The 15,750-nt window shown below is 41.6% G+C and overlaps 1 protein-coding gene across 1 annotated transcript; it reads left to right on the forward strand.

The window, feature by feature from the left end:
• The first annotated feature begins 10,043 nt into the window (after positions 1 to 10,043).
• TAPBPL (TAP binding protein like) lies at positions 10,044 to 13,730 on the forward strand. Its single transcript, XM_075258610.1, has 6 exons — positions 10,044 to 10,259; positions 10,765 to 10,992; positions 11,312 to 11,524; positions 11,767 to 12,072; positions 12,621 to 12,920; positions 13,334 to 13,730. The coding sequence occupies exons 1-6, from the start codon at positions 10,217 to 10,219 to the stop codon at positions 13,453 to 13,455; spliced, it is 1,212 nt and encodes a 403-aa protein (XP_075114711.1). The 5' UTR covers positions 10,044 to 10,216; the 3' UTR covers positions 13,456 to 13,730.
• The last annotated feature ends 2,020 nt before the right edge of the window (positions 13,731 to 15,750 follow it).

Genomic DNA, 15,750 nt, shown 5'->3' on the forward strand with positions numbered 1-15,750 from the left:
CTGACTGTATGATCAGTCAAATTTACCATTCAGGAGTCTGGAAAAGCTGTGTGACAACCAATATGTCTATCAAGTTTATCACTCAGGAGTCTGGAAAAGCTGTGTGACGACCAATATCCTTGTAAACACAGATCTTACAGCTGTTTTCCCAGACTAAATTTACATACACACAAGTAAGGACAATGTTCAGGAGTCTGGGAAAGCAGGGTGACAACCTCAATAGGAGCTGTTTGTTGTTTGTTGCCATTTTTAAGCAACGTCTGAACAGTAATGTAATGTCTCGGACAAGGTCGGGTCATGCTGTATATTTAGATGTTCTTCTCCTCTGGTATAAACTTTGCATTTCCGCCCAAGACGGGAAAACTCAGCTTAAGAAAATGAGGCCGAAGCGGGAGGAGAAGCAGAATACTTCGAGGGTGGCGAAGGGTTAAGACGGCGCTGGGTGGAAGACGAGTTTCAAGATGTGACATGTTGTGTGTGATGATGCAGAATGGAGGAGGGGATGGAGGTGGCATCTTATCTGCTCCTTGAAGGAATTCAGGGATGTCGGGAAGTCTTCGCCCAGATCTTTCCTAGAATCCTGAATGGCAAATTTACTTTTCACTACCGAGATCTTGGGGATGTGACTCTGTAACTAGTCAGTATATAAGGGGTATATAGCACAAGGCAGCGGCGGGGGGCCATAGGGTCTTACCTGGGTCCGTGAAGGTCTGAACTGAACACTAAGGAGGTCGTCTTAGACTGTGGAGATAAAGATAATAAACCTGACAAAACCCCAAAATCAGTGAAGACCCCCGACCACTACACTGAGTCAGACCCCTACATTCATACCCCTAAACCAGACCACTAACATGAATTAGGGATCTGGAAAGGGGTCTGAAATAAATGTAAGGGTTCGGGTCTGGAGTTCTAAGATTCCAGATTCCAGACAAGAACCCGAAAACTAATTAGACCCCCGACCAAAAGACTTAAGTTAATTCAAGCCCCCAAGAAGACCCCTAAAGTCAGGCTCTAGGCTACAATTAGCAAACCCTACAATTATTGAGATCCCAAACCAAATGAGTAAAGTTCGGTCACGCCCCAGATCAGGCCCCTATAATTAATCAGATCCCAAACAGACCTCTACAATTAAACAGACTGACTAGACTGCTAAAGTCAAGCTTTGACTTTTGGCCACAGCTACTTCTGTCTGCAGATGTTTGGCTTGTCTGATATGTGATCCCAGAACCGGTACACCTCACCGCCCCCATAAACTCAACAACTTGGCCCTAGGCGCCCCTATACGGCTAAACTTCTGGCACATTTAGTGCATTAAATCTCCACCAAATAAGTTGAAACTAATTATGTCAGTGCCACAGAGGAACCTTAAAGGAATGATAAATAGAAAATGCACAAAAAATAAATAAAATGCCCCTCTCGTTCTCTCTTCATCTCAAACCCCAAACTTTTTCTGTTTCCTATGGATCCCACTTCCTCCTCACTGTCTTATATCTGGCTGCAGTAGGAGCCTCTCCCCCCACCCGATCTGCAGCAGGAGCCTCTCCCCCACCCGATCTTCAGCAGGAGCCTCTCCCCCCACCCGATCTTCAGCAGGAGCCTCTCCCCCCACCCGATCTTCAGCAGGAGCCTCTCCCCCCAACCGATCTGCAGCAGGAGCCTCTCCCCCCACCCGATCTGCAGCAGGAGCCTCTCCCCCCACCCGATCTGCAGTAGGAGCCTCTCCCCGACCCGATCTTCAGTAGGAGCCTCTCCCCCCCATGCTTGATCTGCAGTAGGATAAAAGATCTTTTAAGCCACACCCCTTTACTAAGCCTTTCTCCATGTGGTTGGCCTCCAGCCAGACTGTCAGGATCATGCTACAGACTGACGAACTGTGATATATGGGTCACTCACTTCTAGATGTTCTGTTTCTTTAAGAAAGTCTATATATCTGTGTCCATGAGCTGCTTCTTTATTATCATGTAAAACATGACCTAGTTATTGGTCTGGCACTTTGTACGTGACGGCAGGATGGATTCAGAGGTTTTTCAATGTATCATTATTATTATTATTATTATTATTATTATTATTTCGTATTATTATTATTTCGTATTATTATTATTATTATTATTATTATTATTATTATTTCGTATTATTATTATTATTATTTCGTATTATTATTATTATTATTATTATTTCGTATTATTATTATTATATTATTATTTCGTATTATTATTATTATTATTATTATTATTTCGTATTATTATTATTATTATTTCGTATTATTATTTTGTGTTATTATTTCTTCATATTAATAATAATAATAATAATAATAATAATAATAATAATCGTCACATTATCAATTTCATGTTATTTTATTTTTAGTTTAATTTTCTTATAATGTGAGGTAAGACCTATAGGGAGATGATTATTTAGTTTCACCCTATTCTATCTGTTATAGGGGACCCCCGGCCTGATGATGTCAGGGTCACAGTCTGGGCTGGGTCTAGTTACAACAAGCATCTGTTCTTTAGTATACAAAGTGTCATAAGGAAATGGAAAGAAACTAAACCAAATATAAACAAGGAGTGACCCGCACCAGCCTGAGCCGCCCCATAGTCGCCCTGTTTACCCCATACCATATGTATTATGTACCGAAAGTAAAGGAGACCCTGCTAATACTTTATTGTAGAACAGAATGTACACGGATTCTAAGACAAAACTTGGTATTTTTGGGCTTTACTTTACTTTAGATATTGTCAGTCACTGTCCCATACAGGGCTCACAATCTACATTCCCTATCAGTATGTCTTTGGTGTGTGGGAGGAAACCGGAGTATCAGGAGGAAACCCACACAAACACGGGGAGAACATACAAACATGGATTGCCCCATTCACTGCCAGTGCACAGAGATGGCCCACAGTTTATGGTTCTGACTGCTCAGGACTCCCTGTGTGTACAGCGCTCTAGGCTTCTACCACCAGACATACAGAATCCTTATCAGAACAGGGAAGCATTGGGTCGGTGTTTGAATAAGATAACGTCTTCATGTGACTTTCTTCCAAGGAGTCATCGTAGGTTCTTTACAAAGGTCATTCCCTTCTGCTCCAGTCACTTCTGTATCCTTGGTATACATTGTTGGCCAAAAGTATTGGCGCCCCTGCACCTCTGTCAGATAATCCTCGCTGTCCCCCAGATAATGATTACAAGCACAAACTCTTTGGTAATATCTTCAGTTATTTTGCTTGCAATGAAAAAACACAAAAGAGAATGAAAAAAAAAGTCACATCATTGATCATTTTACACAAAACTCCAGAACTGGTGCAGACAGAAGTATTGGCGCCCTCAGCCTAATACTTGGCAGCACAACCTTTAGACACAATAACTGCGCACAACCGCTTCCACTAACCAGCAATGAGTTTCTTACAAGGCTCTGCTGGAATCTTAGACCCTTCTTCTTTGGCTCCTGCTCGCGGTCCCCCCTGAGATGTGAAGGGGGCCTTCTCCAAACTGCCACCAAGAGATCTCTCCCCCTCCCCCACAGGTGTTCTATGGGATTCAGGGCTGGACTCATTGCTGCCACTTTACAAGTCTCCAGGGCTTTCTCTCACCACCATTTTCTAGTGCTGACCTGAAGTGTGTTTTGGGTCCTTGTCCTGCTGGAAGAGCCCTGACCTCTGAGGGAGACCCGGCTTTCTCACACTGGGCCCTACATGATGCTGCACAATGTGTTGGTCGTCTTCAGACTTCATAATGCCATGCACACGGTCAAGCAGTCCAGTGCCAGAGGTAGCAAAGCAACCCCAAACATCAGGGACCTCCGCCATGTCTGACTGTAGGGGGCGTCTTCTTCTCTTTTTCCCTGTAATCTCTATGTTGAGGCCTTTTCCTACTTTTGTCTCCTCTGACCAGAGAACATTCTTCCAGAACGTTTTTGGCTTTCTCAGATAAGTTTTGGCAAACTCCAGCCTGGCTTCTGTCTCTGGGTAAGAAGTGGGGTCTTCCTGGGTCTCCTCCCATACAGTCCCTTCTCATTCAGACGCTGACACTGGATAGTACGGGGGTGACACTGTTGTACCCTCGGACTGCAGGGCAGCTTGGACTTGTTTGGATATTAGTCGAGGTTCTTTATCCGCCATCTGCACAATCTTGCGGTGAAATCTCTCGTCAATGTTTCTTTTGCGTCCACATCTAGGGAGGTTAGCCACAGTGCCATGGGCTTTACACTTCTGGATGACACTGCGCACGGTAGACACAGGAACATTCAGGTCTTTGGAGATGGACTTGTAGCCTTGAGATTGCTCAGGCTTCCTCACAATTTTGCTTCTCAAGTCCTCAGACAGTTCTTTGGTCTTCTTTCTTTCCTCCATGCTCAATGTGGTCACACAAGGGCACAGGACAGAGGTGGAGTCAACTTTAATCCATTTCAACTGGCTGCAAGTGTGATTTAGTTATTGCCACCACCTGTTAGGTGCCTCAGGTAAGTAACAGGTGCTGTTAATTACACACATTAGAGAAGCATCACATGATTTCTCAAACAGTGCCAATACTTTTGTCCACCCCCTTTTTTTATGTTTGCTGTGGAATTATATCCAATTTGGCTTTTTGACAAATCTTTTTGTGGTTTTTCCATTGAAGACAAATTAAATGAAGATAATACAAAAGAATTTGTGATTGCAATTATTATCTGGAATACAACGAGTATTATCTGACAGAATTGCAGGGGTGCCAATACCTGCTACCTGGATGCCTGCGTCCACTGTTACACCTCCCAATATTTAGGGTGCTCTTTGGGAATGAGTATTCCTATGAATGTCCTGTATAAGGGAGCACTTTTTTGTGGGTTACCATACTGCGACCAGTAGCTTAGATACACCTCCTTAACAGGCTTAGATACACGAGTCCAGCAGACAGTATTGCACATTAAGCTTACATACAGCCACTCAGCAGCAGTATCACAGATAACAGGCTTAGATACCCTAGTTTAGAAGACACTATCACACAATAAGCTTAGATACACCAGTGTAGCAGAGAGTATCTAATCCTATATGTGATATGTGGGCTCAGGAGACATTATATATCTCTATATACTATATTTCCATGTTTCAGGGGTTTATCCCCCCCCCCCCCCCCCAACACACACGGTGGCCCCTCATATACTGACGCCATTATAATGTGGTTCTATATAATGGAGCAGATAACACTGATGTGCAGGGGAGGTATCACTGCCCCATATTTCCGGTATAGGTGACACTACACACCCCCATAATAGTGCAAGACATCACAAGGAGCAGCGCTGAGGAGAAGGTTGAGGAAGGATTTGGCGCCATCTGCTGGATAAATGTGAGTTATCACCTTGTCAGTAAAAAGACCGCTCACACAGCTGAAGCCTTGTTACAATGTATCAGTATAATCTGCAACGAACCATCAGGACCAGATCAGGCTGAGGTTTCAGTACCCGAATATAATCAAGATGATGTGGATTCTTCACCCTCACATGAACTGCTGACTTCTTGGGTTGGGTGTCTGTCCCTGCTGATGACTCTCTGCACAGCATTAGGAAGATCTGAACATGGAATTCGCTGCAGGACAGAAGGAACATTCCTCAATGATAGTTTATTATGAATGGCTGGAGATAAAAACCGGTTCTAGAGAGAAGAGCTGCCGGCAGAACATTGGGACTATCACCCCCAACGTGTCACTTAGTAAGAGCTTGTCTACAGATATATAGCAGTGCACACCCACTGGATACATGATGGCCTAATCTGCTGATGTAGTGTGTGTGTGTGTGGGGGGTCTTTCGACTCTTCACTAATGGCAGATGTTACACCAGATAAGGATCAGGCACCTATATGGTCTACATGATATTTTAGGAAATGAGATTAGCACTCACTGTGGTAGAGCTGAACTTTTTAGCCCACTTGGCCACCAACCAGAATGTGACCCATGCCACAATTTATTAAAGAGTTCTCTGATGTTGACAATCTTTACTTGTTAGAAGATCCATTGATGGTAAATTGATCACAAAATGTTACAGTGACTATGGGAAAACCTGGAAGTAAATATCGAATGTCCCTGCAGCGCCTCCGCAGGGTGAATAAAGCATTACACAGTTCAAATGGGTTGTGTGGGTAAAGCAGGACAGGACCAGTCCTCCAAGGAAGAAGATGTTCTTTGATAGCCTGTCCTGAAGATTGGTCTGAGACTGACCAATGAGACACCCGCCGCCCAGCGGAATGAAGGGGGACAGGGGGCGCTCCTTGCTGCAGCTCCATTCTATTTGTTAGAACTGGAAGACCCCTTTAAGGTCCAGGGTCAGAACCTACATTTAGGTTTTCGAATCCAAGTGAAGCACGTCTTTTATTTTTGGCCAGTCATCAACTAAGGACATCCAACGGGACAACAATTCACAAAATAATTGGTGACTAAAGTAAAATATTTGAATTTGATCTAAAATTCCAATGACGTCCCCAACTCTCATTATTTGGTGTCTTCCTCATCTGCTATTCTGGATTTGCGATGTTGGGCTGATCCACCAAGTAGTAGAGGACCCTCCAGTAGGCCCCAATAATGGTCCAGCAGAAGGCCTTTATATCTAGCATTGGGCAGGAAGTGTTGTCATGAGGGCAGCGGAGATCGGCTGTAGGTTATGGAACATGAAATTAAAAATCAACGATGTCACCATATGGGAATATTTGGAAAAGTGTTTAATGTTGTTATAGGCGTTCCGTCACAAAAATGATTTATCCCCTTATTCGTTGAGGGTCCGACTGCTTGCCCTGGCTCCATTCACTTCAAAGGGAGTGGACCAGAAGAATGGAGACAAGGTCACCACTAGGGGGAGCTAATGGACATATTCATCATAGAGTTCACTGGGATATCCCAAACCCAGGAAGAGACTACTGTAGACAACTGTAACAAACCCTCATCTGTAAGACGTATTAGGCCTGTAAACTAGAATATAAGACAATGTTTGAAAAGTTTACAAAATAGCAAAATGTATCAATGAATGTTATATAGACCTCATTTACATAAATCCTGTGTAATATATGCGAGATCAGCGAGATGTCTTGTAAATCACACCATGTCACCGTATACTGTCACCTATAGATAATATCTAAATGACTCACGTCACAAAGTGGAAAATGCCTACAGCTCCCTGTAGCCGAATATACGTTCTGTAAGGGAGGAAATCCCCACATTGTAAAATCTAACTTTCATTTTCTAAATCTATCACCAGGGTTTCCAGTAACAGCAGCCATGTCATACGGAGTGTGGCCTGGAAAACATGGGGAATTCTCCAGTGCTACGGGACATAACTGCTATAATACTGCCCCCTATGTAGAACAGTATAATTACTATAATACTGCCCCCTATGTACAAGAATATAACTGCTATAATACTGCTCCTATGTACAAGAATATAACTACTATAATACTACTCCTATGTACAAGAATATAACTACTATAATACTACCTCCTATTTACAAGAATATAACTACTATAATACTGCCTCCTATGTACAAGAATACAACTACTATAATACTGCTCCTATGTACAAGAATATAACTACTATAATACTGCCCCCTATGTACAAGAATATAACTACTATATTACTACTACTATGTACAAGAATATAACTACTATAATACTACTCCTATGTACAAGAATATAACTACTATAATACTGCTCCTATGTACAAGAATATAACTACTATAATACTACTCCTATGTACAAGAATATAACTACTATAATACTACTCCTATGTACAAGAATATAACTACTATAATACTACTCCTATGTACAAGAATATAACTACTATAATACTACTCCTATGTGCAAGAATATAACTACTATAATACTACTCCTATGTACAAGAATATAACTACTATAATACTACTCCTATGTACAAGAATATAACTACTATAATACTACTCCTATGTACAAGAATATAACTACTATAATACTACTCCTATGTGCAAGAATATAACTACTATAATACTACTCCTATGTACAAGAATATAACTACTATAATACTACTCCTATGTACAAGTATATAACTACTATAATACTACTCCTATGTACAAGAATATAACTACTATAATACTACCTCCTATGTACAAGAATATAACTACTATAATACTGCCTCCTATGTACAAGAATGCAACTACTATAATACTACTCCTATGTACAAGAATATAACTACTATAATACTACCTCCTATGTACAAGAATATAACTGCTATAATACTGCTCCTATGTACAAGAATATAACTACTATAATACTACCTCCTATGTACAAGAATATAACTACTATAATACTACTCCTATGTACAAGAATATAACTACTATAATACTACTCCTATGTACAAGAATATAACTACTATAATACTGCCCCTATGTACAAGAATACAACTACTATAATACTACTCCTATGTACAAGAATATAACTACTATAATACTGCCTCCTATGTACAAGAATATAACTACTATAATACTGCTCCTATGTACAAGAATATAACTACTATAATACTGCCCCCTATGTACAAGAATATAACTACTATATTACTACTACTATGTACAAGAATATAACTACTATAATACTACTCCTATGTACAAGAATATAACTACTATAATACTGCTCCTATGTACAAGAATATAACTACTATAATACTACTCCTATGTACAAGAATATAACTACTATAATACTACTCCTATGTACAAGAATATAACTACTATAATACTACTCCTATGTACAAGAATATAACTACTATAATACTACCTCCTATGTACAAGAATATAACTACTATAATACTACTCCTATGTACAAGAATATATCTACTATAATACTACTCCTATGTACAAGAATATAACTACTATAATACTACCTCCTATGTACAAGAATATAACTACTATAATACTGCTCCTATGTACAAGAATATAACTACTATAATACTACTCCTATGTACAAGAATATAACTACTATAATACTACTCCTATGTACAAGAATATAACTACTATAATACTACTCCTATGTACAAGAATATAACTACTATAATACTACTCCTATGTACAAGAATATAACTACTATAATACTACTCCTATGTACAAGAATATAACTACTATAATACTACTCCTATGTACTAGAATATAACTACTATAATACTACCTCCTATGTACAAGAATATAACTACTATAATACTACTTCCTATGTACAAGAATATAACTACTATAATACTACCTCCTATGTACAAGAATATAACTACTATAATACTACTCCTATGTACAAGAATATAACTACTATAATACTACTCCTATGTACAAGAATATAACTACTATAATACTACTCCTATGTACAAGAATATAACTACTATAATACTACCTTCCATGTACAAGAATATAACTACTATAATACTGCCACCTATGTACAAGAATATAACTACTATAATACTGCCTCCTATGTACAAGAATATAACTACTATAATACTACTCCTATGTACAAGAATATAACTACTATAATACTACTCCTATGTACAAGAATATAACTACTATAATACTACTCCTATGTACAAGAATATAACTACTATAATACTGCTCCTATGTACAAGAATATAACTACTATAATACTACCTCCTATGTACAAGAATATAACTACTATAATACTGCTCCTATGTACAAGAATATAACTACTATAATACTACTCCTATGTACAAGAATATAACTGCTATAATACTACCTCCTATGTACAAGAATATAACTACTATAATACTACTCCTATGTACAAGAATATAACTACTATAATAGTACTCCTATGTACAAGAATATAACTACTATAATACTACTCCTATGTACAAGAATATAACTACTATAATACTGATCCTTTGAACTGTATTTTCTGTCCCTTTAAGAACCGCAGATTATTTCGCCCCTTTCCTCACAGTCTGTATATTATACCGCTCTTGCTGGCTTCTCTTCGGTATTATATACTGTAGCGTCATGTGATATCTTTCAAACTGAAAGTGAAAACTAAGCCTGTGAATTTGCCGTTCCCATCTGCAGACTGCTGTGTTTTGTGCTGTGTTGTGTATTTTATGTGTATATTCGGTGCAGCACTCGGTGTGTGTTGTGTATTCTTTATAGACATACATGTGGTGTGTAACTTGCTGCTGTGACTTTGTGTTGGTTTCTTGTTGTGAGTGATCTATAGGGCGGTATATTACTACGGGAAGGATTATCGATATGGAGGGACATTTATATCTGGAATTGATCCTGACTCTACACGGTGAGAAAAATTGCGGGGAAGGGGTTAGTTTACGGGGTGGGTGTATCCTGTTAGAAAAAGATGACTATGGCGATATTATGTTGTGCTCTTAAAGGGACACTAAACCTAAAATCTAATGCAGAGTAGACTATGAGCTATTGCTCTCTGTTATCAGCCGTTTCAGACAAAGGGGAAGCTGATTGTTTATTTTCAGTGCCATAACTGACAGGAAGTGTAACCTCGCCTCCGCCATTACTATGTGTCACATCTCCCGGGCTGACAACCTATAGTCGATCCTATTATACACCAGGACTGTTATAAGTTGCTGACATTAGGTGTACTGGCCCTTTAATAATTTACGCCATTACCTTTTATCACAATACGTCGTGGATTAATCACTTGGAATTAGCCCCATTACCCATGCTTAAGCTTTGAAAGCGGCTTTGGATGTGACTAGAGTATAAGATCATATTAGGAATAGATAACACTACTCACTAGTAACCTGGACAATGACTTTCTTTTTTAGGTATCATGGTGTGGGGTGCGGCTGTGCCCCAGACGCATCATACGGTAGACATTGTGCTCCCCTGTGACTACGCGCTGCTGGATTCTGGAATGGGGGGGCTCGGGTTTACAAGACAAAAAGTGACGCTGGCCCTGAAGAATGTGACGGTGATGGGAGAAGAGCCGACAGATGCCCCTCCAGATTATCAGCCTCCTGAGACCCCTGAAATGACTATCTTCGTCGCCACAGGTCACTATAGCATGGCCAGTACCTTCAGCTGTCACTAGAGGGAGCTCACTGCTGGCAAATTCATACCATAGAGTTTAATACAATCCGTACTCATCTGTATGCAATGAGCTCCCTCTAGTGGTGACTGTCATCAAGTCAGAAACAAAAATCCTATCCAGATACGTTGTGAAATGATTGCTTAAACATGGACAGTAAAGGGTTTTGGGGGAAGGGGGTGTAATATTGAAGGTTTAAAGATAACTCATCAATATCTGAATATGATGGGGGTCCTACCTTGGCCTAAAGTATTTACCAACGTGTCCCCTCTTCCTCCCCGCAGTGGACCTCGACCCCCTCTCATTTGCGGAACGCTTGCTGCACGCGGAGTGTGATGGAGAAGAGGTTGAGTGTGAGATCTCTCCGCTCTATTCCCAGTCATTTGCCGCTCACATCCGACTACCGGAGCTCAGCATCGCCATCATGGCCAAAGCAACCTTACCCATTGAAAATCCAGAAGAGCTGGCCAATGACCTGATAGTGGTGCCAATGACAGGTATGATGGCACTGCTGGGAAACTGGTGGCCAGTTGAGGGCCTGCACTAGGTCAATGGCCCCGTATAGTTATTTGACCTCAACGTTACTCATTACCAGGTGGCAGATGATGGTGTTGACCTCAAATGACCATGTCCCTACTGTCCTCCAGTCTCCTAGGCCCTCATGTCCTTCACCCTTGAGTCTTCATTCTTTACAGTTTCTCCACCACACCAAAACTCACATCATTGTCTCTCCCTTTAGTGGACCTTCTTGTATCGTCCTCCCCACCATCACAGAAGGCCTCGCTCTCCGAAGAAGTGACGTTAAATTGTGAAGTATGGGGTGACAAAGACGTTAATGTGGACTGGCATCTACAGAAGGATGGCACTGGGCACAGGTTAAACCTTGAGGAGTCCCGGATCACTCTACAACAGGAGACCCAGGAGAAGAAGGCAACCTCGTCTCTGTCTATACAGCAGCTCAATGTCCATGATGAGGGCACCTATATCTGTGTCGTGCTTTCAGGAAAGCACAGGGTACAGCAGATTCTCCAGCTGCAGATCCGAGGTAATTGACTATACACGGACTGGCGAGAACCATGAGGGCATTTGTGCCCGTGTCAAATATAGACATGCCAAGAGAAGGTCCACATGAGCCACAACATCCAGGAGCCATGTTTGTTTTGATCATCTTCTAGTTCTAGATACTTAGAGGGGGTTGTCATTGGGTATGTATGGTTCATGCCCAGCTACCGCCTGTCCACCGTTGTCTGGTCACCTCCTACTTGTTGGTGAATATTGTAGCTGAAGGACCAACCAAAACTGGGCCAAACTACAAACTAGTCCTCTGTCCTCATGTCCATGTGTCTCTTCAACTAACATCATTTGGGTATGTTAACAAGAAATAAGGGGCAAGTACATGGCAGCAGGACTGCAGGATTATACAGGGTTGTAGTCCGTAACCATTTTAGCATCTTTGGTGTGTAGTCCTATCATGTATGGTCCATGTATCTCCAATACTGTAACTAGGGTACATGGGCAGGCATGGTGCTCTACCAGATGCCCAGAACTCCTAAATTGGGGCCGATTTCACTGTTTTCACATGTTTCTCCTTAGAGCCTCCTCAAGTTACAGTTTCTGTGAGTGCAAACCCAAAGACCACCGTGACTTGCCGCACTGACCACTACTACCCGCTGGACGTGGAGGTGACCTGGCTTCTGAACGGATCCCCACTAACCCATATCTCCTCAATTACTTCAAGTCATCGCAAAAACCATGATGGGACCTACAGTGTGAGCAGCTTCCTTGAAGTGTCCGAACCTCAGCCCGGTGCCCTTCCTGATACCTACACGTGCGCCGTGTCACATGTCTCAGTGGCCGATCCAATAATGATTGAGGCCAAGGTTCTACCTGAACGTAAGTAAGGCCGGGGGGAGGGGGGCCATGCTGACTAAACTGGGGAAATAATCTAAATAACATGGTTGTCAGATACTGACTATGATATATACAATATTAAATGATACCCTCTCCATTGACCCCTTCACCGCTATCTTAGGTCCTCTCTGGAGGACCCGGCATGTCCACTTATTACATAGACAGTTTATTGGTGTTAGTGTAATACTTCATTTCTCCTGCGGTGGTGCTGTAGAGAAATTGAACAGCTGATCAGCGGATCAGTGGGATCGATCCCATGTGATCAGCTGTGATTGGAGGACCATTCTGCTAAAAAGAGATGGATGTAATGACTGAAGAAGAGTGAGGAATGAGTTATCTGGTGCAGATATAAGATGGAGGGTCGTAGAGTAACACTCTTGTTGTCTCTTCCACAGAAACCGATCAGACTCAAACAGGTCTGTCCATTGCCGTCCTCACTATCATCATCATCATCATCACGCTTGTTATCGTTGTACATATAAGACGTCAATGGAGAGAAAAGAAGAAAACGATGTAATGGCCGCCAGCCCATGTGAACTTATCCTATCTGTATATTTTGGGGAAAATAGGGGGTATCACCTTTAATAAGTCGTGTCTTAGGTTGGTACGTTCTGAGGACAATGAGACTGAAGATGGAGATAGTTGTGGACATCATTGGTAGGGGAGAAGTGTCTGTCCGATCACCAGAACCGGGGTGACACTAACCTATCTATCTGCAGGGCTGGGGTCACATGCTGGTTCTGGCGGCCCACTCCCTTTAAGTTGTGCTGGAAGGAGACAAGTATTCTCACAATTCCAGATGAGAAAGGAACCCTCCTAATGTCATTCTGACGTCTTTGTTATTTATCTGTTTTTGCAATTTTCTTTTATTTGTGTAGAACAACGTTATGCTTTTGGGAAACCATCAGTAAGCAGGATAAGTGCTGATCAAGGATCTTATTGTAGCCTTTGAATTTTTAATACGTAGTGTAACCCAGGAAGAAATACAGAGTCACTTTATCCCATCCCAAAATGTGAAAGTTTGGATGATTGTTCCTCAATCACGCAAAAACGGCTGAATGGATTTGAATAAAACTCGGAACATAAATAGCTTGTAACCTCGATTAAAATATAGGCTACTCTTTATCCCAGTAAATGACATGGCTTGGCGACTGTTATGAATTTATGTTCACATACTATATTACACTGCTTTTGCAGCAGCCTTATCTAAGCCGGGGCTGTTATCTCTCTGTGTAAACACTCAGCTAACCCTCAGTATTCACATATTTGCATATTATGTGATCTGCTCCAAGCAGTGCAGACAAACTGACATGGGCAAACACCTTTAATCCAAATTGGCAGTTTGTCAATTTTAGATATGTTGGAAAAAGAAAATCTAATTTGTCGCAAACAACAAGAGCTATGAAGGAGCCAGAAGTCACAGAGCTCTCCTCAAGCGGAGCTGAGGAGGATCATCGACGCCAACAACACTCTCATTATACGGCGTCCTAGCGAGCTGCTGAGATACCGGAACAATTACAGGCATGGTGCGAAGAACAACTACAGTGCAGGGGAAACTTGAGATCTGTCGAAACGCCAGAGCAGACGGATCATCAATGCCAGCAACACTCTCATTATATGGCGTCCCAGCGAGCTGCTGAGATGCCGAAACAATCACAGGCACAGTGCAAGGAACGAGTTCAGCAGCAGGACAGCTTGCGAGTTGCCAAAACGCCGGAACAGGCAAACCATCGACGGCAGCAATTTTCTGAATATAGGCGGATCATCGACGCCAACAACACGCAGACGAAGTCGCGGGCAGAGATTAGTAAAGAATGAAATCAGCAAGTCACTGGGATCAGGTAGCGTGCACCCCTGTGTTCTTAGGGAGTTAATACCTTTACTTGTATGACCAGGTTATGAGGTTTTTAATCTGAACGAGCCCAATTTTTTGCCCATCCTTAAACCCTTCTAGCCCTCCTATATACTGGTTACCAAGTGGAGGCCAGAACTGAGCCCTGTATTCACGATGGGGGGTGCAGGTCTCAATATAATATCTCCTATACTATCAGCTTGTGCAAATACCTAACTAAAAAACTTACAAAAACATCCCTATGAAACAAATCTCCCAACACAACTTGCTGATGGTTTCCAGGGAGTAACAGAAGATGTATAGATGTCGATCTTTAGTGTATATTTTTGAAAAATTAAAATATTAGTTTTTTTTTCATACATAAAATTGTCTTTATTTATTTACTTAAGTGGGAAATACTAAGATCACTGGTCACATCTTCATTTTATTATAAAGTCTTCATTTCGTTCATTGTATTTCACATGATCCTCCAGCAGGTGGCGCTGTGGTAATGGAACGTAATAGCAGGTGTCGGTTGTCAGCTGTCACGTTGGCGCCTGCTATGTCTGTGCAAATAGATTTCCCAAAAATGGGGCATAAAGCCGAGCAACTTCCTGAGCAGAGGTCAGAGGTAAGAGGAGGAGGCCTTGGCAGGTCCGGGTGTCACAGGGATCGGACTTCGCATTTCCCGGGGGACCAATAAGAGGGACGCAGAGTTTCCAGGTAAAGATGTCGCTGTCCGTCCGCTGCTCCTCAGGAGAGGTAATAGACTAGAAGGGAGACAATAACTGAACAAGTCTGTCTTAGTCAATACACATATTCCTAATGGAAGTACATCTCTCTTGTACTATTCCTCTGTTATTCCTCCATGGAAATGTATGAATAAGATGACAGAGGGTTAGCAGGCAGTCTCACGATAAAAGCACCGAATGGATAAAGTAAAAAACATGCCGACTGATAAGAAGAATGATGGCACACCGC

The sequence above is a fragment of the Leptodactylus fuscus genome, chromosome 10 (assembly GCF_031893055.1).
Source record: "Leptodactylus fuscus isolate aLepFus1 chromosome 10, aLepFus1.hap2, whole genome shotgun sequence".
Lineage (NCBI taxonomy): Eukaryota > Metazoa > Chordata > Amphibia > Anura > Leptodactylidae > Leptodactylus > Leptodactylus fuscus.